Source organism: Zosterops lateralis (assembly GCF_965231275.1).
Source record: "Zosterops lateralis genome assembly, chromosome: 11".
Taxonomy (NCBI): Eukaryota; Metazoa; Chordata; class Aves; order Passeriformes; family Zosteropidae; genus Zosterops; species Zosterops lateralis.
Window position 1 is genome coordinate 1,043,528 of NC_139771.1, and position 25,798 is coordinate 1,069,325.

Below are 25,798 nucleotides of genomic sequence, written 5' to 3' on the forward strand. Positions count from 1 at the left end.
GCAGATATTCTATAGCTATTTCCAGACACCAAACCTCTATAATTCAGCACCATGTATTACCTGCTCAGTTTCATATACACACAGGTGTGTTAATTCCTTAATTTGTTAATAAAAGCTATTCTGCCTTATTGTAAAACCCAAGTCCTCATTTCCTTCTCTGATCTTTTCAGAAAGAGGCTAAAAGCATAATAAAATATCATCCATTTATTTTATTTTCTTCCCATCATTCATTATTTGAACAAATATATTCACATACTTAAAATACACTCTGAAACTGTGATTTTAATACACTTTATTGAAAAAAGTACAGTTTAAATTGTTTTCAATGGGACAAAGCAATGGTCACCTCTATCTACCAAGTCCTTTTTTTGATGAATCATGACTGCCATATGCCAAATTCACATCTGCATGACTTGCAAAGTAAAATATAAACCTTTTTTCAACATATCTTTAAGAATTTGTATCACCAACAGTTTAAAATCATGAAATGCTGATGCTCTGACTATATTTCATGTCCTCTATGTTGCACCATTTCCCAGTTCACAGTTTATCCATGTTTTAGCATGCCAGTTGAACACATCAGTCAATGTCACCTGGAGAAAATCGTCAATAGCAGAGGAAGAAGAACAAGAGAAGGTTTAGCACTAAGGCCTGAAACACCGCCACACTCTCTTGCATTTTCCTAAAGAAAATAAAACAACAACAAAGGAAAATAAATACAAGCCACTACAGTCAATAATGACACAGGATTTTTCAGCAAACATTGGCACAGGAGCACTGGTGCAAACAACAAAGCCCATAAATTAAATATACTCGGGAAGTAATAGAAGTACATTTTTTTAATTGGTTTAGGTTGTAGACTGAAACAAAAAGCACTACACCATCCCCTCTACTTTATATTTTAGGTCTTGTTCTACACTTCATTACACCATCAGGAGCAGAAATTAAAATTACTCCAGAGTAAAAAGGATGTCTAAGAACCTATGCTGTACAAGCCACTGTGATCACATCCTGCTCTCTATCAGCTCTCCTTGGCACTGTGTGAGAGTATTATGCAGAACACAGAGCAGTAAATACGTGTAGTGGAGGCCAATATTATGTGTGAGCATAACGACTATAGCATGGCAGGTATGATACTGAAGCTAATTACTGAAGCAAACATCAACAGCACAGAGTTCCCAGCCCTCTCTAACAAGGAATCCTGTGGTCACTGCTTGAGCCAGAGTAAATTCTCTGATATTCCTGGCTGTCAGTGCTCACATCCTGCCACGTTCTCTGACATGATACAAACCAGTCTGCAAAAGCAGCAACTCAAGACATTGTCTACATGACTACAAAAAAGACTTGTAGCACTTACAATACCCCTCACTTCCTTGACTACTGAGTCTTCTGAATGTTTCCCAACATTCCATCTTGGAAGATAGTTCTCCTATTAATTATTTTTAAAGGAATAAAAAAATTACCAGAGTCTGAAAGAAAGGAAAAACAGATAGGAACTCACTTCAGGGTGAAATCCATGACAAGATTCTGGGCGTCTTCTTATCTTCTGAGATTTTAACCGTTCACATTTAAGGGATTCATTATGTACAAGGCAGTTAAGGAGAGATGCTCTGAGCATTGCATTCTCATAGGAGTATTTTGAAATGAATACAGTGAAAATCTTTCAGCTCCTTCCTTCCTCTCCATTAAAACCTCAAGGTGATATGTGTGGTCACCACAATAAAAAGAAAGTGATTCTAGTGCTTTCCTCTCTGTGATCAATGTTTTCAACAGCATGTGTGCACTTACACTGCTGACCTGTCTTTCTCTAAGCCTGCAATAAAAGCGCACTGCAGGCTGCTTTTGACTAATTCCAGTTTAGGGGAAAAAACTAATTCTGAATTACCTGAACTACAGAACAGCAAAAAATAGGAAGTGGGGCAACCAAAAATCAAGTGATATATTTACTTTGCTAAATTTTTGTAGTTTTGGAAAGCAGGATTATGAAACATTTTCAAAGCTCCAGTCAAACCTTAAATAAAGAGATATCTATATTAGAAGGAATTCTATAAGTTCCAATATAATGAGGTCCATTCTTATAAGAAAATTACACACTTAGTGCCTAATTTGAAGGATGTTCAGCTGTCCAAAGATGACCAGGACCTTATGCTACATAAGATCCACATAAGTGTGCTTGCTTAATTAATATTAGCTGTACAAAAAAAAAGAAAAAAAAAAGTGAATTCTCATTGAAAAAATGGTGGAAACATATTCCCAGATGGCTTAATTTCAAACAGCACATACAATGAGTGAGGATGTCATGGAATGCAAGTTTTACATGATAAGAAGTTTTTCAATATTTGCATCTCAAATCTCTTTCTGATAATCTTGTAAATAAAAGGATATACCTTATTTCTATAGGTGCCATGGTAATTGGTGGGATAGAATCACAGAAGCATTCATTATCTACTACCACCATGAAGAGGTTGCTACTTGGGATCTGCTGGATAACAAAAGACCTGAAAATTAAAAAGAAAAGAAATAATGGTGACATTATCAGCATTTCTGAGCCACTGGTTCTTGTTAGGAGTTTATCAGACTTTTATGTATTTACAGTCTGGAATGGAACAGACCCACAACACTAATGAAGGTTCTTCTGCAGCCACACACTGGTAGCTCACAGTCCCAAACTTGAGTCCCTATAGTTGTATTAGGGCCTTTGTGCACTCTGGGTCTTGTTTGAAGCAACAGCAACTCCTGATCTTAGCTTTTATCTGTCCTCTTGAGAGTCATTTTATTACTGAGCCAACAAAACAGAGATTAGGCCTCAAAATCTTCCAAAGTGATTTGCTTTAGAATAATGGTTATCTGGTATAAATATGGTGATAACTCAGCACCACACTCAAATGAAGACAAAGTAGGCAACTCAAAGGGAGAAAAAAAAAAAAAATAGACATTTTGTATAAAGGAAAGCACCCAGGGGAGACCAGGGAAGGATCCTGTGGGCCCCAGTCAGTCATGCACAGAGCTTCAGTGAGCTGAACCCTTTAGCACATACCATAGAGAAAAGGGGCAAAAGGCAGAGCCAAATAGTCACTATTTACCCTTTCTTTTAAAACTCAGGATACAATACAAAGAATGGCTTTCAGGCTCAGACACAGTTCTGCATGAAATTTCAAAGCAATCTGTTAGAATTTATACATCCTATCAGCAGAGTATTGGCCATATTGAATATCACTGAAATCTGGCAATTCCAAGAATTAGGTGTTTTGCAGCGTGGTTTGCTGGTAAATGTACAGAATACTAAGTGAGGGTTTGAGCACCGAGAAGATGTGGAGAGAAACATACTTTTCCTCAGACATCTTTCTTTAAAATACATATTGTCTTACTATAATAACTCCCTGCTTTTTCCAAAGATCACAGAAGATGAAATAGCAGAGAGGGCCGGGAATATTTAAACCCAGCCTAAGAAAAAAAATTTGGAAAACTTTCTATAAAAATGTTGCCAATGGAAAGATTAAATGCTTTTTAGTATTTTTTAAACTTACTGAACCTCCATTAAAATTACACTTAGAGTGATCTGCAATATGTTAACTTTATGTTTATACATGAAATATACATTTATGGCATAATGTAAAAGGCTGAACTTTATAAATGTACCTACCAAACAGCTGGAGCATGTAGCAAGACTGACATCATTGTAATGGAGCATCTGTGGCTTTGTGGATTTGTGTGTGGGAGAAATGGGGCCAATAAAAGGAAAGGAGGGAAAATCTTTAGCAGGCAATAGCACCAAAATTGTACTGCATGAATTTCTCAAAACAGCTATGAATAAATCAAACAGTAAAGGATAGAAAAAACATTACTTTTATTGCCAGAAATTGGCACAATTTGCATTTTGTACAGTCTGAAACTTATATTCATTTAAAGCTAACTCAGAAAAGATGGTTCTAAAGTGCCTTAACAATATTTGGATGCTGCATGATTAATTTCTTTTTGCTGAGAAGGGAGTAATTACTCTTCTGTTTTACCTGTGGTATGCCCAACTTCAAGCCCTTTTGTGATAACCCTTCTTGTGACCAGGTTTACAGGTGCCAGTTCATGAAAGCTGGGCAATTTCCCATTCTGTTTCTTGTTTCACCCACTTTGAGGTATCATAAGGACTGTGCAGTATAAGGCTATTCCTTTCTCAAACTAGAGAGGGGGGAAGAAAAGTTCCTACCACTTCACCTAGCTGGGGTGAAAGCACTGAATCCAGGAGAATGTTTCAACTACAGAACTATGATGCTGAATAAATTACTACACAGCTAAACTACAAAGTCTAGCAACATTTTCTGTATTGCTTTATTACTGCAAGACTTCATAATTTTTGACATCATCAATTTGGGGAATGCAGTACCTGCATTGATGGATGGAAATTATGAATTAAAGGCAGTTCAAAGAGCAATATATTAGTTACATAAAAAACCCCTCCTTGCTACCTTAGGAATTATATCATAGATGTCAACTAGTTACACTGACTGTTTACCAAAGAGTGAATATTCTTACAGACCTACGATCTGTTTAACTAGTACAGAATTTGGTGAAGTGTCTAAGCTTATGGTGGCTGTCACAGAGCATAGAACTGCTATAAAGAACCATAATACAGTGAAACTTTAGGCTCACTGTGGCATTTTTTTTCCTTAATGCACAATAACAATTTAACTAATATCTTGAAAAGTGAAACAACTGGCTTCTCATCCTCCCACTAAAAGCAATTTTAGAAGAAAATGTTTTCTTCCATCAAGCAGTATATGGATGTTTCCCCTTACACAGTTCTCAAACATCATCTGGAAATGAAGTTGTAAAGCCAACAGACCAATAAGTGAAGACAGAGGATTCAAGACCAAGACTGAGCCGAGCAAATAAATAAGGGCAAAAAAAGTTCATTTTAGCTTTCTTTTCTATTACCAGTTTGCACAAACAAAATATACTTCTTTCAGCTGCTGTAATTTAAGATCTTTTCACAGTCACAAGGTATTCTTACCATCACCAGATCAGTGGCAGAGAAGTTTGTGCCAGTTGTAACCACCACAGTTGCTGTGACTATTCAGATAATTCACATGGCACTGCTTCCATGCCCAAACTGGATAAAGCACACAATCCCCCAGCAGCAGCTCTGCTGTTTGAGATCAGCCTTCCGTTCCCATGGTGACATGCATATGCATCTTTGAAATTCATTTTGAACATTCATGCTAGTAAGTCTCAGGAACCAAACATTCAGAGAAAACAAAAGGTGCATGAACACAGTCAGACCAAAGCTGTCAGAGACTGAGACATTCCACCAAAATACTTCACTCTCTATGCCAAGGTTCTGTTGCAAGGGAGAAAAACCTCCAGCAAATAGCTTCCATGGCTGCAGTGAGCAATAAAGTCCCTGACAAAATAGGGAAAATGGTATTATCTTTTTGTGAGATCTACTTTGAGTCTCTAAAGTTTCTCTTAAAATAACCATTTCTGAACACCTGCTGGCTTAAGCTGGCATTTGTGTCCCTGGTAATATGGAAACCAACTCTCAAGGACTGAGGAAGGGGTTTGGCTGGACTTTATTGCTGCTTTAACAATCAGAAGAAAGTTTGTGTTTAAGTGCCTTTTTATGGAGAATGCTTCACACTTAAAGGATAAAGCTCTTTTTGTTTTAAGTAGTGTAAATCTTTTGATTTGAAATCTTGTCCTTTATGGCAGTATCATCATCACCATTCAATAGGGGCAGCACAGGAATAGGCTTGCATATATCTCTAAATATAAAACAGAATAAACTGTTGGGGTTCCTGTTGAAGCTACATTGAGTCAATAAGAACCTTATTAATAATTTCCCCTCCATCTTTCATCCACTGAGGAACTAGCTTGGTTTATTTGATGTGCAGGTTCAGAGGGTTAAAACAGACCTGAAAACAAACTGTTTCTTGACTTTCTGGGGAAGGTGAGGAAGGAAGAAGTTTAATACTTGAAAGGAGTAGACAGAGAGGAAGGAAGAAAATCTAGTTATGCCAAACTATTTTGTTAATGAAGAAAAAGTAACAACAGAGAGTAAGTCTGCAAGGAACTCTACATTTTGAGTCAGAGTGTTACATGACAATTTTGTCACATTGCACTCACAGTATCTGTTTCTTAACCTCTTTCAGTTTTGGTGCATATAAAAACATGTGCAGAAACAAAATGCAAATTGTTTTGGGGGAAAAAAAAAAACCAGCTTCATGTTTTAATTGGAAGTAGAAAATATTTGCTCAAAAAGCAATACTTATTAATCTGCTCCTTGAAAATTAATTTTTCTTTATGCAATTAAAAAGAAAGAGACTTGGACTTCAAGTACTGCTGTGTTCATAATTATATTTGGTAGTCATGCACTGAAGGCATGATAAGAAAGCACACTTTTAATGTGTGTCTGGTGACTAAATTACTCTTTCTACAGATAATCAGTTCTGTCTAACTCCTTTGGACAGCTTGTAACTTGGAAAGCATCACAACAGCACTGTAGTGCAAATGCTGGGGTGCAATCACACTTGCTGCCTTTAAGCACATAACTCAGGCTCTTGCATTAGAAGGGTGATCACCTCCAACCAGGACATGCAGAGACACAGACTGTTCAAGGATAATTCAGGGCAGGAGCTTGACTTTGGGGATCTGAGTCATCCTCTGCAGGGGAGTCCTTCTTTCTAATGGATGGGCAGTGATCCTGCAGAAAAATGCACCCTTAACAGGGTGAAATGTGATACCTAAAGCTAAGTGTGGGCTACAATACCTGTTCTGAGAGAGCATTATAATATATTCTCTATTGTTATAATAATTTCTTCCCCAGACTATATTTAAAAAAAAACCAATAAAATCAAACCCCCCCACTTAATTCCCCAAATTTCACCTCTTTTTCATATTATAAGAATCACTTTCTCTGTAAGGAAAAGTAATTAGAATATATACAGTCCAGGAGCAGGGACTGAGCTGACCCTATCCTTGCAGCACTGCCTTCTCTCCACTCGGTGCTTCTTTTTCTTTCATCTTTCTGTCTCTGAACCTCTGGGGTGGCAAAGTGTTAGTGAGGGAACTGGGAGAGGGATAAACATCTCTGGAAAACGAGGAAGATGTTCCAAGATGGAGGAAAGGACAGGGGTAACAGGACAAGCAGTGACAGTGCGCTCTGGGAAAGGATATAGGGAAGAAGGTTATCCACTGCTGCAGGAGGTGGCTTTGCCATGAGGCCTCTGCAGTCTGTCCCCTTAGAGATTTTGGAGCATTTCCCATGTTGATGGAAACAGGACAGCAGGACCAAGGCAGAGCCGTGCCCTTTTTTCTGGCTGCTGTATCTCCTGACACACCAAGTCCAGCTTACTAGCCAACCTGAAGATCACACACTTCCGTAAGTCACTGATTTCCCTTAATGCAGCTCATTGCTTTACTACAAATACCTCAATCATATAGTGCAAAATCTGTATGTGGTAGGCTTAACATCTTGTCTCTGAAATGCTGTTGGCTTCACCTTTGCTTCCCTAGCATAGCTGGATCAATAACAGGCAAAGCTAAGGTAATTCTATTTCAGACATGACAGAGATGTGTCTTGTCCAGCTAAGCAAACCTAACCTTTAAGTTGCTTACTCTCCACTATTTGAGTACAGCTATTAAAGGAAATCTGCTATTAAAGGAAATCAATATTCCAGTTAAGCAGCTTAGTCTCTGTATTTCCATGCAGAGGAGGTAATCCATTTCCTTGTCCACTGATGTTAAATTTTGGACAGGATATAAACTGAACACAGATGTGAGGTTTCCCTATTGATAAGCAGCCACTTCCATAGCCCCAGCACAGTGAATCTTAAGAAAACTGGTTCAATACAGCATATTTCGTATGGGCCCGAGAGGGCACAGTGATAATGGGTTGTTCAGACTGAGGATCCCAAACAACATCATTTCTTGGTCATTTGCACTGGACCATTTTCCTTTTCCTAGCCTGCAGCCTTGCTGCCATTAGCTGTTGGCTACTGACACTGCTGCAAGACTTGTTTCAGCAAGAAAGAATAGCAGAATGCTCCTGAGAGCGCTCAGAAATCTCTGATTTTCATATCCATGGCTCTCTATTTTCTTTAAAGAGCTGCAAAGGCTGAAAAGTGTTAGAAGGAACAGAACTAATGTCAAGCAGCATGGAACTCGGAAGACACAGGATAAAACTATGCTTGTGGGACCAAAATATTTAGAGAGAACGTCTTCCTATTAAAGTGAAGAATGGAAGATATTTCTTGTAATTTGGGGAGGATTTGAACACAGCAACAACACTAAAAGCAATTCAAGTTGTTTGAAAACAACAATAATGTGTGTTTCCTGTTAAAAATTAATTCTTGTTTCCTTATAGAAATACTTCATTATTGCACTTTGCTTTAAAACCACCTTGCTCATAAGTAATAATTGCTGATCTACATGCTGTATTTTACAATCATTATTCTCTTTTAATTTGACAGAAATACCCTGCTGTTATATCTGTGCTTATAACAGACACTGCAGTAGAATATGGGGTCATGACAAACACATGGTTTAGGCAGGATTTTAGTCATATAAATATTTAAATCATTGTTTGGATTCACTTTTAATTCCATGCTCAGGAGGTTTAGCAGCCTGATTTAAGGGCAAAAATATCCATGTATGTATTTTCCATTTGTTTCCTTAATGACCATTGGAACATTATTACTATCGCTTAATGTCACAGTGATGACTGTGGGACTTAAAATCAGATTATGAGTAGAATATCAGAGTATTGTTGGCAAATGTCACTCCTGCACATACATAATCATATCAATCATTTTTATGTAACAATAGAAAAGATCCTTTAAATACTACTTGTTCTGCTCAGGCAGACGGATCCCACAAAGCATGGAAGAATTTCACTGTGAGTAGTTTGAACTGAAATAAACATAGAATACATTCAAATTGGCGACCTAAACAAATGCACAAAGATGTGAGGAAGCGTCTAAATTTCCATGGAACTCAACTTAAGTAGCCCTCAGTGGCCACTCTGGCTCTTGAGCATCACTGTAAACTCAGCCTTTTCCCTCTGGGCATTTCAGTGTTATTTTTTGCCTGAAAACTTCCATTAATGAACTTGGAGTATTTTGGATTAAGATGAGTTGTAAGTTTTGGATTACATTTCATGTCTGTCAAATGTGATCTTTCTTATTTTTTAGAGAAAGAAAAAAGAAACACCAGCATGAGGGCAGAGTAAATGGAAAATATTGTGCACACTGCACTCAAATATGTGTTACTCATATAACTGTTGGTTGCAAATGTTCAACCCTAATGGTCTGGAACAAAGTTTAAGCATTCAGCTGAAGTGCAGATATCCACTTTGCTGTTTCCCAGCTCCTGTCATGTGCTTTCCAGGCTGCTGGCCACATTTCCAACCCACATCTCTCTTGCTTATCACATTTTTGCAATGAATGAATGAAACATTTATATCACAGTCAAGTTGCGCTACTTGTTTTTTGGATTTTTTTTTCCAAATAATTGATGACATAGAATAAAATATCTAATGCAATTTGTAAAAATAACATATATGCCAATAACAACATTTCTGAGAGCTGGAGCAGTATATAAATGGTTCTCTCACAGGTAATGGTTCTCTCACATGAAAAGAGGCAGATAAACTCTCAGCCTCTGGCTTGTAATCGGATCCTGACCTCATGCTAGGAAAATATTGCCATCACACACAGCCTGACTGTAGTACAATTCAGTATCACTGCAAACATACTGAGAGCAAAGTTTAGCACTGAGGATTGAGGTGAACAGTGTCATCCTCACCGTTCCTGTGCTTGCTGAATGCTCAGAGCCCCACAGAGCTGTGCCATGGTTGGAAACCCCTCAGCTTCAGACAGGATCCCCCAGAAGTGCCCATCCTCATCACTCCCCACCAGGAGGGGATTCTTTCTCAAATAACTGGTGCTCAGACAAGAGCACTTGACCAACGCTGGGAATGCTGCAAACGTCCAAAAACTTAGAGTGTACAACCTTTGGGATGACAGAAGAACTTCAGTGTACAACCCTCCCGTATGAGGTGTAGAATAATGGGGAGTTTCAGACCTCCGGGTTTAAAATGTACTGGCAAATTTTTTTTCCCAAGAAATTGAGAAATCCCACAAACTTTAAATATTTGTCAGCATTCATATCCCTGAACAAACCAGAGCTGAGTGTGACATACATGGAAATACCCTCCACAAGCAGGGTGGGTACCTGATTCTGTGCTCACAGTGACCAACAGAGGAGACAACAATTGGCACAAAGCAAATCATATCAGAGGAGACGTCTCCTAAAGACTTTTTAGTTTGACAGTGACACCTGGTTAGCGAGCCCACAACAGAGAAGTCAGAGAAGACAGCCGGGCTGAAAAATGCAGTTCCACTACAGCATGTTAGCAAATACGTGTCTTCAGCAGAGTTTTTTAGCTCTACACAAGTAGTTGTGGTTTGTATTGAGAGACATCTCATATTGTATTTTTTTTAAATGCTATATGATTTCTAAGCTAGGTTCTAAACATAACTTCAAGATTAAAAAGCCAGTTGATATATTCTGGTTTAGGAAGGTTCACAGATATCATATGACATTGTAAAAGTAACTTTTGAATCGCAAGAATTAGAATTACTCTTTTCCACAACTTTAGGTCATCTACAATATGACTCTAGCAAGGATCTGCACATCAGAAACTGAAGCAAAAAAATCAGAAATGACCAGGAGATTCACATTAAAAGAGCAATAACTCCTGGAGTTAAACTGCTCATTGGATGTGTTCACAGTGTGTTTTGCAAGAATGCTGTTAATTTATTTCTGTTAACATAAACTTTAGCAATGATTGAGAAGGCAACATCTGAAAGACTTAAGCACACTATGTGCCATCATTTCCATAGCCAGCTAAAACTCCATATTGTTTTATATAATATACAAATGTTAAGATTAATGTTGTTTTTCTAAGCCTTTAAAACATCCATTAAACTATCCCAAACCCTTTAAAAAGGAAAGTGCTCCATGTAAAGATGTCTAAGCCATACTTACATCGTTTATCATCTGGCTATAATATGAATATATTACAAACTGAAATTAATGTTCTAGTATTAGCAATTCTTCATAAGTGTGCCTGACTTTAAAAATTCATGGCATTATTTCTCAAATTCAATAATTTTTTCCTATCCCAAGCCATTGTATATAAAACTAATATATATATTACTAGTCAGCTCTGTATGTTATGGCATACATATGTCTTTTTAAATCTTGTCATTACAAAGCATACTTTTATTGCATCAGCTACCAACTATATTTTTGTTAATATTTATTAATGCTTGTTCAAAATGTAAAATAAAGCTAACTTTTAAGTAGATTATTATTTATATTTTAATGGAGTACTGATTTTAACTATGAACAGTGAATGGGTGCAGATCATCACATTCCCCTGCAGAGGTTTTATTAGAAGTGGGGAGTTAAGAGAAAGAGTGCACATCTCATCCTACACTAAACTTAATTTTTGCTAAATTTCCAAGATTTTACAGTACTTACAAAGGGAGACATTGGGTGGCATTCGGTGTATAGACTAAAATGCTCCAGAGTTCAACAAGCATGCTAAAAAGTTCTGAAAGAAAAAAAAAAAAAAGAAAACCCCCCAAACCTCCAAGCAAACAGAAATTCTCCAGCCTTGAAAACTGTCCAAGGGATTGTTAAACTGATGATTGGCAGGCACAGACCTGCCTGGTAACTTAGATATGTCTTGCCCTATTATTTTATATACCTTTTTTCTTAAATGAAAATAGTAATTTACAGTGTTTCCGGAACTGGACATTCAAAATATACATTATCAAAGGGTAGAGTTAAATTGCTCATACAGTGACTTTAAATTACACCTGCATGACAAACATTATAATCACTGGTGCCTTTGAAGTGAAGAGAAAGTTACTCAGCCTGCAAGTGGAGAAATGTGGGTAACACACAATGTAACATTTTAAGCTAAGTATAAAGACCTTTAATAAACAATTCTAGCAGTTTAAATTGCATAATTTGATACTTTTTACTAGGAAAAAGTATTTTTTCAACAAGGAAAAAATATTTTTGGATCTCTTGGAGTTTTGGGGTTTTGGCTAAAATAAGTTTCTAGAAACACTGCTGTTACCTCAAATTTAAAGACTTTTTAACAGCCGTAAGTACTCTGCAAATCTGGAAGATCTGCTTTTCAAAAGAGAGGTGCCAGATATTCCATGTACTTAGACTGTGATCCTTGAGACTTCAACAATGAACCACTGAGGCATGCAAAATACAGAGTTTCCCTTGAAGATATTCCTTTAGCTCCATACACACCTAAGCAAGCTCTCAGAAATAAAGGTGTGTTCAGCATTGTAAAGACCAGTGCTGAGCAGTGTGACTGCAGCACACCAGTGACCCAACATGGGCACAGGTCAGAACCATGCACATCGCCATACGGGTACCGGGCACAGCCGCTGGAAATACAACAGGGCAAAAACATACAGGCTGAACAAAGGTGGGGAAAGAGAGACAGCATTTCCCTCAGCATCAATAAAGGTGGATGCAGGAGAAAGAATACAATCCAAAATGTCTTTTAGAAGACTGACTGTAATTTACTGCCCTAAAAGCTCCAGGACAAACATGGGGACATTCTGATAAACATCGACAGAGCTCCCAAAGAGAAGAAATTGGCCCTTGATGCTTTGGCTGGTTTATGTGGCAAGCTGGTTTGTTTAGAAGTAAACTAACTACATCTGAAAAGGCAAATTATTATTTATTTCATGGGAAATTGAACTGTGTATTTATTTACACATTTTAAACATGATCAAGAACAGCAGTTTAGCAAGCTTCTACTGAGAAAGAAATGAGGAAATATTTTAGCAAATGGTGGCATGTCTCGAGATTAAGTGGGTTTTAAAAAACATTACCATTTTAATGTCTGCAGATTGCACTACTCCTGACACTAATATACTCATGCCCTGAGCAGTCTGCATCTAATTTGTGTTATTATTTATCTGTTACTGTCAAATCAATGCATTTAGTGGACAAGTCTGAAATTTGCCATTATAAATCCACATGAAGGGTTCAGTGTCACCCTGAACTACACTTCCATTGCCATTTACCTCTTTTATTGACAATAAACAGAATTCAATGCCCAGTCTATGAGAAAGCAAGAGAAGCAATTTGGTTTCTTGATTTTCCTTGTTAACTAAATGTCTGCTTACTAACACTCTATTGGGACAAACAGATGATACATGGGACAGTGTTTATTCAAATAATTAGTTCCTATACATTTTAACAGGCAATTTACATGTGATGTCCAACAAGGTAAAGTGCATTCATCTTTCATATCTGACATAATTAAAACACCAGTGTTATGATGATTGTACCTAAATACTTCCTTGCTTCCCTAGTGACAATATGGCTTTCTTATATTTACTTTCCTCTTCGTATCTTAAGATTGTGAACAAAGGATCAACTGGAAACAAAACAGTTTCTTTGGGGTTTTGGTATTGACCTTGTAGACCCATGAGTGCTGCAATTAAAAGAGAAGGGGAATTTTTTTGGAAGTAAGGCCAGATTTTTGATCTTCATCCAAGTCCAATATGTCATCACACATGAACAGGAGAGGTTAAAAGGGCAAATTTTTGAGCATTTGACTGTGCACTGCAGCCTAATCTGTATACCCACAGTTTTTACAGTGAATACACAGATTTGGCAACTATGCACTCAACTGGCTCCTTGCAACTTGGAAATTTTAACATATGTGCTTAAAGTATAAATAGTCAGATGACTAAATTGCTATACTCACCTTCACAGCAGTTATAGCTGAAATTATTGGTATTTTCCTAAACAAAGCTTAATGAAAATATTTGAATTTTCATGCATAAATGACATTTGCAATTGAACAAAGACATTTTTGTTTGTTCTACAAAAAGATGGGAGGATATATTAAAAAGACTGGCAAACATTTTCTGATCAAGTATCTTAACAGCCATCATCCTTTCTAATTTATAACAACTTTGATATTCTAAGGATGCTTTTTTTGGCCACCTTTAGTGCAACTAAAATTTGTTATGATGAGATCCCCAGAAGGCAAAACTGGTGAGGTACCCAGTGAGCATTGTTGAAGAACATTGGTTGGCATTCTTATATTTAAAATTGGCTAAAATATTAGGGCAATACTTCATAAAACTACAAGCAGAACAGAGACACTTATATAGTCTAAAACTTCAAGCTTGATGTCTAATCAGAAACTTATCTCTGAGCAGCACAAAACCTTTAAAGCCCATACCAAGTACATCTGTCATTAGTGTTCTAACTGCAGAAAGAGTGCCAGTTGAGACTGATAAAGAAAAAATATTTCTCTTTAGCAATTAATTACTTTCAACATTGAGGTTGTGATAGAATAACCTATGATGTAAGTTTTCAGAAGTAATGGGGTGTATTTTTTTTAGGCTTTTTGCTATAAAAGAGAATAGCTTACTGGAAAATATGAAACCATTTCAGATTTTTCAAAAAATCCCGATTTTTCTCTCCTGTTGACAGTGCTTAGAAAATGTGGGTTGACTTGTTTTTGATTGCTGTTTAAATAGCAGATTAATTTAATAATCATTGGGATATTGAGTAACAACAAATTATGGGGTGGGACAGCCAAACCCTCACACTAATGACATTCTTATGTTAATTCTTATTTTCTTTTAGGCTCCTGCTTTCTTAATAAAACCTATATTTTTGAAAATAGTTTTTAAACGTTGCAATTTATCCCAAAGTAGTTTGCTTGTAAGAGATAAGTTTACATATAGGGAGTGCATTTTATATGTCTGTATATATTTAGTGCCTGACTCAAAGCTTGCTTAAGTGTATAGGTGTCCTTTCATTGAATGAGTCCCCAGAGATGGCTGAAAACGTGAGCCAGCTATTAAAAAGTAACTAGCAGGTAGTTCTTTCTACTGTGTGAATTATTTTAGGATACTTCAATTTAAATCCAAGTACCCACAATTAAGTTTATGATTGGAAATGTTTATGAATTTTTATTACTGTGGTTGGTAACTGTCCCTCTTTGCATGGGCAGAGTATTTCTACAAGATCAGTAACAGCACACCCAGGACAGAATAAAACTGAGCCTCTGCCCCTCACCCTGTGACCTTACTGGCTATGACTGTGACTTAGTTAGCAAAAACACAGTATTTGTGCCCCAAAATGTCTTATCTAAGTAACATTATATGGTTTCAATTAACATCAGTCATCATTTTTACTTCTACTAAGAGACTGTTTTTAGTCTCCTTTTTCAGACAAGGGCTCTACAGTAGTGCCTGACACTGCAGGAACAAAAGTCAGGGACTGGGGTATCTCTTGACACAAACTTGCTTAAAGCACAGTATTTGCACACCTTTTGTTTGCAAACCTGTTCACAATATACTGACTTTTCTAGTATCTTTCAAGTAGTTTTTCAGTATTCCACAGGGTGCATAATCAGGTGAATATTTACGATCATTTTCTTCTATTTGCAATAAATATTTGCAATTATATATCACAGATTAACCTATAAGATGATCCAAGGAGGACATAGAAGATAATCCCACTGGCTGAAAGTGATGCTGCACAGGTTAAACACCGGACACAGTGTCAGCTCCAGAATTACTGTATAAAAGATTGAATCTTAATTCTGACTGAGTCCATCATTCACAAATATTAAGCAATACACTTGCTTGTGAAAATATTTATTGGTACTGAGGCTATGAAACAGAAAACTGGGTCAGAAGATGTAGGTCTACAAAGGACTTTGGGTCAAATTCCTTAGCTGTTCTGCGGGAAAGTGTCCTGGGTTATAACAAAAATATTTGGAATCCAATGCAGTCTGCAATCTTAGATGCAATTTGTAGATTGTTAATGACAGTGGGTAAACGGTATAATGAACAACTTTCCCATGAGAATCTAATAGTTCTTCTGGATTATTTCTTTAGGTTTTGCCGTTGCTTGTGGAGAAAAATAATGGGTGCCTTGAGATCAGTTTGCAACTTACAGGGTTTTTCTTTTTTTTTTTTTTTTTCCCAATGTGGAACACAAAATGTTTTTCTATGAAAAAGATCTTAGCGCATTATTTTTGAAATACTGTAATTTTCACTAAACTCAGTTTCCAACTTGGTGCTTTCCAAGTATTGCAGAATTGTATTATTTTTGAAACTTATTTCCTTTGACCTGAAGTTACCTAGGAACACAGACTAAAATCTGCATTCCTTTGAGAAAACCTAGTCCTGTTAAATTAATCTTCTTTGCATGGAATCATGTCTGTTTGCAATATTTAAACAGAATCTTACAATGGTTATGGTTTGAAGGGTCCTTAAAGACCATCTGATTCCAGCCCCCCTGCCATGGCAGGGACACCTTCCACTAGACCAGGCAGCTGAAAACCCCATCCAACCTGGCCTGGAACACCTCCAGAATTGCATGATAATTTGTTGCACAACTTCTCAGTAATCTTCTGTTAAATTATCAAAAAATAAGGCTGCTTAAATTCTAAAATGCTGGCACAAAGCACTCACAGCACTGTAACCTTCATTGTATTTGATATGTCAAGTGGAAAAATCATGACTTGATTTTGTTGAGTTTGTACTTTTCAGGCTGTGGGACCTATTGTTGCACTTATAAGGGTTCTAGAGCATCAATTTACAAAGCATTCTCATACTTCTATTCCACAAAGCCATGTAAAACCAATTATTCATACTAGACATTAACAATTTCCTTCCACTTAAAAGTTGGTCAGAAGCAAATGAAAAGTGAATATTAGCACTTAAAATTTATCTCCAGTGTACTTACTCCTATTTCCTGTTCTAAAGTAATGAAAATATCACGGAGAAAATTTAGGAGTAAGTCCAGAAGCACACCTATTGACTTCAAAGTGACATTTTCACCTTTATTTGTGAATTGCATATTGATTTAGCCTGGAAAGGAAGAGCTGTAACAATTTTTGTTTAAATTATAAATTCTTCCTGACATTTAAATTGATAGACAAATTATTGCTGTAAATATTCATCTTCTTGGTGATGACAACCTCTCAGCATAAAGGAAATCCAATTAAGAGACTTATCAAAGTACAGAAATTTGCATAAGCAATACCTATGCAATTCCACAATTAAAACACACCAGAACTATAGTCAAAACGTCAAAGCACATGGGCACCAAATACAGAGAAAATACATCTTCAATGTGAAAGAGGAAAGCTAGACTGAAGTCTTTCTCTTCTTTTAGCTCTATAAGGGACAAGTTTACAGCAGTACTGGTAGAAATGACATTACAGCACTGTCATGTGAGATTTGTTGTTATTATTAACTCAGTTCCCAGCACAGAAAGTTTGGAGAATAGATTTAATTGTCTCCCACTCTTTCAGACTAACCATTCCAAGAAGGAAACTCTGTTTGGAAGTTCAGTAAAACAACCAGATCTCACTGTACCACAAGGGAATTCCTAACCTATCCAGCAGGGTTTTACTCCTGGACAGGAGACTGAACAGCATTTACCTTTTGAATCTAAATCTTAGAGCCTATGCCTTTAGAATGCTGCGTGCATTTAGGAAAAGTATTAAAACATTCACTATTTGAAATTAACATAAGCCTCTACTGCTTTTACTTTTTTTTTTGGTAGAAAATAACAGGCACATCTTTAATTTAAGAGCTTTTAAATGACCCCTGTAACAGGAGAAATGACACCTTGACAGAGGTCAGTACATAGGATAAAAGACAACAGACTTGTACATTCCTCAACACAGCCTTGAATAATTCAGTTTTATTGCTTTGTCACAAACAGTTGTATAAAAAAAATTGAAAGGGCTTACTTGAAACAGTCATCGCAAGCAATATTCCCGGTGGTCTCCTTTATAGTGCGCTCAGAAACAAAGGCTGGATACTCAGTATCACAGGGCTCTAGGGTTTGTTTCAACCTCTGCGCTATAGGCACAGGAAAAAACATCTTGATGTTAACATGAGAAGAACAGCACACAAAATTGTGAACAACATGAGACGCTGTATTACAGAGCTTGCAGAGAACGGAAATGTTACTCAGCTTCTGCCACCCTGTGAGATTTCCTAGGCAGTGCATAACACTATTTTTTCAATTAAATTTAAGAAAAAAAAAAAGTTTATGGAATGTAATTTTGCAAGACATCACTGTTAAAGTAGTTATTAATGGTTTAGCCATTGCCAACCTACTTTACATTTATGCATGAGTTTTTATTCTTTCTGTGTAGGTCCAAGGTGGAATTACTGTCATTTTTATCTCAGTGGTGCTGTGCATCACTAACCTTTATTCATGGCAGTTTACATTTATTTGATATGTAAATTGTGGTATATTTTACTGAAGCCAAACATCTATTTTATATTACAGCTTGGGAATCTTTGGAGGGTTTCATCAGTTAAAATAACTCTGGGTGGGAGAGGCAGAAGATTTACTTTACCCAATAGCATTGCTTGTTATCTGCTTCTGAAAATAGTAATAATTAAGACTCCATAGCACCTTTAATATGAAGTCCTTGGAATGCAAGGAAAAAGCTGCACTGTTTCCATCTTAAAGATTGGGAAACCGAGTCACCAGGAAGCAGTGGAGCAGATTCAAGGTCAAACTACAGGACAGCAGCTCTTCTGACTCTCACGCTGAAGTATCTGTCACACAGTGTTTCTCCTCATTCCCTTTCTTCTTCCTCCCCACCCCTTCATTGTTCCTTAACACAGAGATACACTTGGCACATCAGCACAAATGTTAACCCTATCTTAAACTAATTGCTAAGTGAGAAAACAAGATGAGGCATGACAAAAATAGATTACACTGAACAGGCTCTTGGGCTGACAGACCCCTGGAGATGATCTATTTCAGAGTGAGTGGTGCATCCACTGAGCAGTGCCAGGGGAGCGACCACATTGGCATTTCCAATCACACCAGGGCATGTATTTCTGAACTGTTCATAGTGTTTGTATATAATAAAAAAAATATTCCACCAAATGCACAGATCTCAAAGGAGGTACTAAAGCTGATCAGAAAAGTTTTGTTATTTCTAATGTTTTCATTATGGTTGCAACACATTTAATAGTTCAGTATTTCTTAGAAAATTGTCTTACTAGCTCTACTGCACCTCTTCCCTTTCTCTTCCGTTCTCCTTATCTGTTATCAAGAATGATTGGAGTTTATCACCTGTGTTTTGAGTCTACCTTCACTTGTATCAACATATGGTGTAGTTAGCCTAAACCGACCGGAAGATCTCGGGCTGTATGAGGAGGTAGGGCCCCTTCCTCTCCATGGCGTTACCCCGCAACCGCGCTGTCAATCATCTCTCAGAAAAACCACGTGGGCGCAGCGCGGTTACTTAAGCGGACGCTCACAAGAAATAAATTGCATTCTGCCGTTCACCACATTGGTGTCACAAGTGGTTTGTCTGGCCAGGTTGTAAGTATGCCGTGGTCTCCCGCCTGACCAGGTCGCACTGCCTCGCACCCGGAGGCAACATAGTGGTGCCGAAACCCACGAGCGCCCCCTGACACACGGGTGCGTGTGCGCTCCGGGCGACGAGAGACATGCTGGAAGAGGGAGACGACCGGAGCAGCAGGCTGACTCCGGTGGAGGGATGCCCTCAGTACCGCCAGCATGGAACCGCTTGGCAAGGTAATTTCAGAAATTTATGAACAGTGGGGAATTAAGTGTAAAGCGAAAGATTTTGATGCTGCGGTTAAGCGGCTTTTAACAGTGGGAGCCATTGATCGTCCTGTTGACATTCTGCATCCAGAATGTTGGGAGAGATGTACATATGCTCTTGCTAAAAATGTCATTATTTCTGATACTAGCAAAAGTCTTAAAAGCTGGGACAAAGTGATGCAAGCGTTACAGAAAGCATTGGAGGAGCAGGAAACATGGGCAGCAGCTCAGCACTGCTTGAGGTTAACTCCAAAGCTGGGAGTGGGAGCCACCACTCAAACCATGTTCAGAGATGTTTGTGCAGATAAAGAACGGGTGCCTGAAACTGACAACCCTTTGCGATCGCGATCCCTATCCCCTGTCCCAAAACCTCATCCCGCAGTCGACTCTAACCCATCAGAGAATCGCGATGACCCCTCGAGCCCAAAAGGGGATGTTGTGGGTGCAGATTTAAAACAAATTTACTTAAGGCTACCTCCCTATGCGCCACAATATGGCGCCGAGGCAAAAGAAGAAAGGTGGGGCCCCATAACATTTCTCGCCACAGACATGCATGGTCAAGGTCACAGGGAGGGAGGTGCGACCCGTGGAGGGGAGGGGAAATCGGAGCCCAATCAGAGGACGAGTTCCCCAACCTTCCCTTATAAGGCAAAGATGCCTCTGGAAGGGAGGCGGAGCAGGAGGAGTGGTGCACCCGCCCACCAGAAACCTAGAGGGCGGAGTCAGACTAAAAAGCACAATAGATAGGAAATCTCCGATCAGTCCACTTCCTCTCACTCGGAGGAGGAGGAGGCCGAGTGGGCCCCAAAGCCGGCTCGAGAGGGATGGTGGAAAAAACTTGAACACAAAGGACATTGCTACACTAGTGAGGGGTCTGGTCATGATTCAGATTCCTGTTCAGACACAGAGGCCATACCGGCGGCCTTCTTTAGACAAGCAGACCTGCCCGTGCGGCACGTGCATAGGAAAAAGATTCCTAAGTCCATGCCCCTGACAGACTGGGAAAAGGTTCAAACGGTGCTCGCAGACCTGCTGGAGGCTGCAGCGCAAATATTTCCAGTGAAAAAACTTGATAACAATTTGCCAACATACTCTCCAGTCAATCCTAAAGACGTGCACGCAATAGCCAAAGCCATAGCGGAAAAGGGGATCAATTCCGCAATGGTCTCCACTTTGATAGACGGTCTCTTTGGCAATGACGACATGCTCCCCTTTGACATCAAACAGACATGCCGCATGATTTTTGACGGAGCTGGCATGATAGTTTTTAAACAGGAATGGGAGGACAATTTAGAAAAAATGCTCGCCAAAGCCTCCGGAGACCAACACCCACTGCGTAATTCGAGTCTGCAGCGACTGACAGGTCGAGACCCTCAAATGGTCAGCCCACAAGCGCAAGCGCAAGGCCTGCGGGCCTCAGAGATTGCTGCCACGACTCGTGCCGCAAGAGAGGCCATTCGAACGGCTTGCAGAGTGGTTGCCAAACCGTCACCATGGACCACCATTAGACAAGCTGAGAGTGAGTGTTTCACCACCTTTGTTGATCGCCTTCAAGCAGCTATAGATGCCTCAGACCTCCCATAGGAGGCAAAGGGACCAGTGCTTGAGAGGTGCTTGCGGCAACAATGTAATCAAGCAACAAAAGAACTATTGCGGTCAGTGCCACCAGGCGCAAGCCTTGCGACCATGATAAAGCACGTTGTCAAAGAGGAAAATTTAGCCCCGGTCCAAGCTGCAATCGGCACCGCAATGGCACCACTTCCAGCTGTGGTTGGGGCAGCAGCAGCCGAGGTAATGGCCCTTCAGAGCCGTAATGTCCACAGTCAGCCCGCATCAAATCTCCCTCTGTCAAGGCCAAGGGGGCCTTGTTGGATCTGTGGAAGGAATGGTCACATTGCCCGATGCTGCAGCCATGGCAAGAAGCAGGGAAATGGGCGGGGGAGGGAACGGTCGGGCCGCATGCGTCTCCCTCCCCGCTGGGACAGTCAGTGGCCCAATTACTTTACTCCTGCTGGGGTGGAACACCTCCCGAATCCACTGCCCCCCAGAGAATTGACAAACTTCATAGCCCAGACCATGCCCAATGGTGCAGCCCAGATGCCACTGCCACAAGCGCCAACCACATGCACAGCGGCACAGAACAATACACAGGCCCAACACATATTGCAGGCGGCTTCCGACCCGATGGTATCCCCTGGGTGGCCCTGGCAATAAACTGCGACGTGCAGGGGCCCCCCACCGCTTGGGGAGTCTGCCAATGGGTGCGCCAACCTGACGACTGCTATGTTGCCCTTCTTTTCACTGTGGACACTGGGTCCGATGTCACGGTGATCCCGGACACGCGCTGGCCTCCAAGTTGGCCGCTAGAAGACGCTGCAACCGTAGTCGGTGTTGGAGGAGTCCAACGCGCCCAAAAGAGCACAGACTTAATTTCAATAACTCTGTACATCAAAGATGGACCAGAAAAATCCGTTTGTGTCCGTGCCTATGTCCTCTCTAACACTCCACCACTGTTAGGCAGAGATGCTCAAGCATTGCTGGGAATACTAGGGCCACTGCGGCGTACCCGTCACTGCCAATTAAATTAACCTGGAAGTCCTCTGATCCGGTGTATGTCGAACAGTGGCCCATACCCGAGCCTCGAATGTCTGTCCTTTTACAAGTGGTCCAGAGAGAATTAGAAAAGAACCATATCGAACCTTCTGTTTCACCCTGGAACACGCCTGTTTTTGTGATCCCTAAGCGCAGCGGCGAAGGCTTTCGTCTCTTGCATGACTTACGGGCTGTCAACAAGAAGATTCAACCTATGGGCCCTGTGCAAACAAGACTGCCTGGCAACTCTTTCATCCCCGCAGACCAGCCTTGTGCAGTAATTGATATCAAAGACTGCTTCTTCTCTATACCACTACATGAGGAAGACAGAGAATGGTTTGCCTTTTCAGTCATATTCCCGAACGGTCAGCAGCCCAATCTCAGGTTCCAATGGAGAGTCCTGCCACAAGGCATGGTCAATTCGCCAACCATCTGCCAAATTGTGGTAAGCAGAGCCTTGGCTCCAGTTCGGTCACAAAACCCAGGAGCAACGATCATTCAATACATGGATGACATCCTGATAGCAGCTGCCTCACCCCAGCAAGTCGATGCCATCGTCATGACAGTCTCAAGCGCACTGAAAGCAAACGGTTTGGAAATAGCAGAGGCAAAAATAAAAAAAGGTCCCTCAGTCACGTTTCTAGGCGTAAAAATAAATAGTTCCTATGTGTCGCCTCCTGCGATCAAAATCCAACGTGACATCAAGACGCTGCATGATGTTCAACAGCTAGTGGGATCGTTACAGTGGCTGCGAAATACTGTTCTCATTCCCCCAGAGGTCATGTCTCCGTTGTATGACCTTCTCAGAGGCAAACACTCATGGGAACCTAAGAACATCTCAAAAGAAGCTACTCACTCGCTCGACTACATCGAACAGCAACTGCCCATTGCTGTGTTGTCCAGATGGAACCCCAGCCTGCCTGTAGACTTATATGTACATTTCACAAAAGAAGGGGAGTCGGAGCATTAGCTCAGGGGCCACCTGATGCAGGCAAACCAATACAGTGGGTAGTCCTCGGGAGATCTTCGCGAGCCTTTTCCCCAGGCGTCGAATGTCTCGGGAACCTAATAATGAAAGGCAGGAAGCTCGCCCTGAACCATCTAGGCACTGAACCTGCAAAAATATATCTCTCGTTCCGGAAACAAATGCCAACTGCATCTGTCACTCTATCAGAGCATCTAGCCTTGGCCCTGTTCGGATTCGGAGGAGAACTCTGCTATGCCGCCAAACCTCCGTGGATCCAGCTACTTGCCACAGTGGACATCGATTTACCACCCAAAGTTGTGGATCGCCCTCTGCCCAGCCCAACAGTATTCACAGATGCATCATCAACGACTTCTACGGCAGCAGTTGTGTGGCAAGACCAAAACAAGTGGCAATGTGTAAAAATGAGAGACCAATCTTTATCAGTCCAGCTGCTAGAGGCATCTGCAATAGTGTTAGCCTGCAGTCTTTTCCAGACTGAGCACCTTAACGTAGTCACCGACTCAATGTTTGCAGCAAAGCTTTGTCAGGCGATGTCTCAACCAGGCGTCTCTATCTCGCCAGCCGCGTTGATGATCGAAGAGGCACTGCATTCTCGGCAAGGCACCATAACTGTCATCCATGTAAACAGCCACAACCCGATTAAAGGATATTTCCAGCTAGGAAACGACAAAGCTGATGCTGCAGCAAAGGGGCTGTGGACACTGCAGGATGCAAGACAGCTACATGAATCGCTCCACATAGGAGCAAAAGCACTGGCCAAGCGATGTAACATTCCCATGTCCGATGCCAAGCACGTTGTTGCCACCTGTCCTCATTGCCAAAAATCACCATTGTGGTCTAGCGGAGTCAACCCTAGGGGTCTAAAAGCTGCTGAGATCTGGAAAACAGACTTTACCATGTGTCAACTGCTGAAACCAAGAACATGGCTTGCAGTCACGGTCGATACCTTCAGTGGTATGATTGTGGGAACTCAGCACGCCAAAGCCAACTCCAAAGCTACCGTCCAGCATTGGCTGACAGCCATGGCCTGGCTTGGTATCCCGAAGCAGATAAAAACGGACAATGGAACCCATTTCGTGTCCAAGGCAACCCAAGAGTTCGCCACTAAATGGGGCATTGTTTTAAAGCAGGGAATCCCTTATAATAGTACTGGACAGGCCATAGTGGAGAGAGCCAACCAAACATTAAAATCCAAACTAGAAACTTTAGCAAAAGCTTAGGGTTTCACCAGTGCCATTCCTCCGTCAGAGCAGCCCCGCTTACTGGTAACCGCAATGTTGGCATTGAACCAGTTCCCCAGGGGAGACCAAGATCAGGCCCCCTCACAGAAACATTGGGCTGCTGAGGCAGTCAAAGAAGGTCCCCCGATCAAAATAAAGAATGAGTTAGGGGAGTGGGAAGCGGCCTGGAAGCTGGTGGTAACCGGTAGGGGGTATGCAGCAGTCAGGAAAGATGACGTTATTAAGTGGTGCCCTCTGAAATCCATAAAACCAGTCTTGCCTAGCAAAGACTAACGTACACTTCAAGCGCCTTTCCACAGGTCCTCCACTACAGGTTGCCAGTCAGACCTTCGGCTCTGTTCTTGTGCATCTGCTTTGCGCTGCCATCACCTCATCTTGGCACAGGTCATCATCCCTACCAGCCCAGCACCTGGACCTTTAGGAACTTTATCACCGGCAACATTATAGGTCAGTCCGAAACCAACTCACCCGCGTGGACTGTGCGTCTGGCCGACATCTTCACGAGTGACCAATCCGGTAAGGCCAGAGTCATTGAAGAAGGGACATATTGGTGTCCGAGTAGCAACTCCGGAAAGAGTTATTGCACTTACCCAGGTTATTGGTTCTGTGGGTATTGGGGTTGCGAAACTATAGTAACAGGCAACCGGTGGAAGCCTCCGAAAGAGGATGAGTTCCTGAAGGTACAGGCTGGCCTAAAAGTTGCATATCAAGAAGTACCTACCAAGGTCGGCCCCCTGGAAATTGCACTCACCTCACAGTCACGGTACTACAACCCCAAGACCCAACTTGGGCGATAGGCAGACTGTGGTCGGTACATAGGCGTGAAGACGATTCCTTACGTCTGAACCCCTATGACCGTGGCACAGTTATACAAATTATCAGATCTCCTTCCCCCAGACAATATTTCACAGTAGGGCCCAACGAGCTGATAGCTTCTCAAAAGGAAAAAACGCTTGTCGCAACAGCAAAGCCCAATCCAGTGTCAGCCAGTTCCAGACCCGGAGCCTCCTCGCAGGGTCTGTTCAGTCGGATGTTATATGCTGCTTTCATGTCCCTAAACACCTCACACCCCAACCTAACCAGGTCTTGTTGGTTGTGCTACGACAGTAAACCGCCCTTTTACGAGGGAATAGGCGTCAGCACAATGTTTGACTATTCTAAAAGAGCCAATCCCAGACAGTGTAGGTGGGACACTTCCCGCAAAGGAATTACTCTGGGAATGGTCTCAGGTTATGGATTGTGCATTGGCAGCCGAACCCTTGCCACTCAAAACAAGCAGTTCTGCAATACCTCGATCACC

The 25,798-nt window shown here is 40.7% G+C and overlaps 1 protein-coding gene across 1 annotated transcript in view; it reads right to left on the reverse strand.

Moving 5' to 3' along the window:
* Positions 1 to 589: 589 nt before the first annotated feature.
* CACNA2D3 (calcium voltage-gated channel auxiliary subunit alpha2delta 3) overlaps positions 590 to 25,798 on the reverse strand; it is a gene marked incomplete at both ends in the record, with an annotated part of 408,746 nt that continues 383,537 nt past the window's right edge. The window contains 4 exons of the mRNA XM_083869455.1: positions 590 to 682; positions 1,502 to 1,610; positions 2,388 to 2,498; positions 17,831 to 17,942. Coding sequence (XP_083725581.1) covers positions 590 to 682; positions 1,502 to 1,610; positions 2,388 to 2,498; positions 17,831 to 17,942 — 425 coding nt within the window. The remainder of the gene's footprint in view (positions 683 to 1,501; positions 1,611 to 2,387; positions 2,499 to 17,830; positions 17,943 to 25,798) is intronic.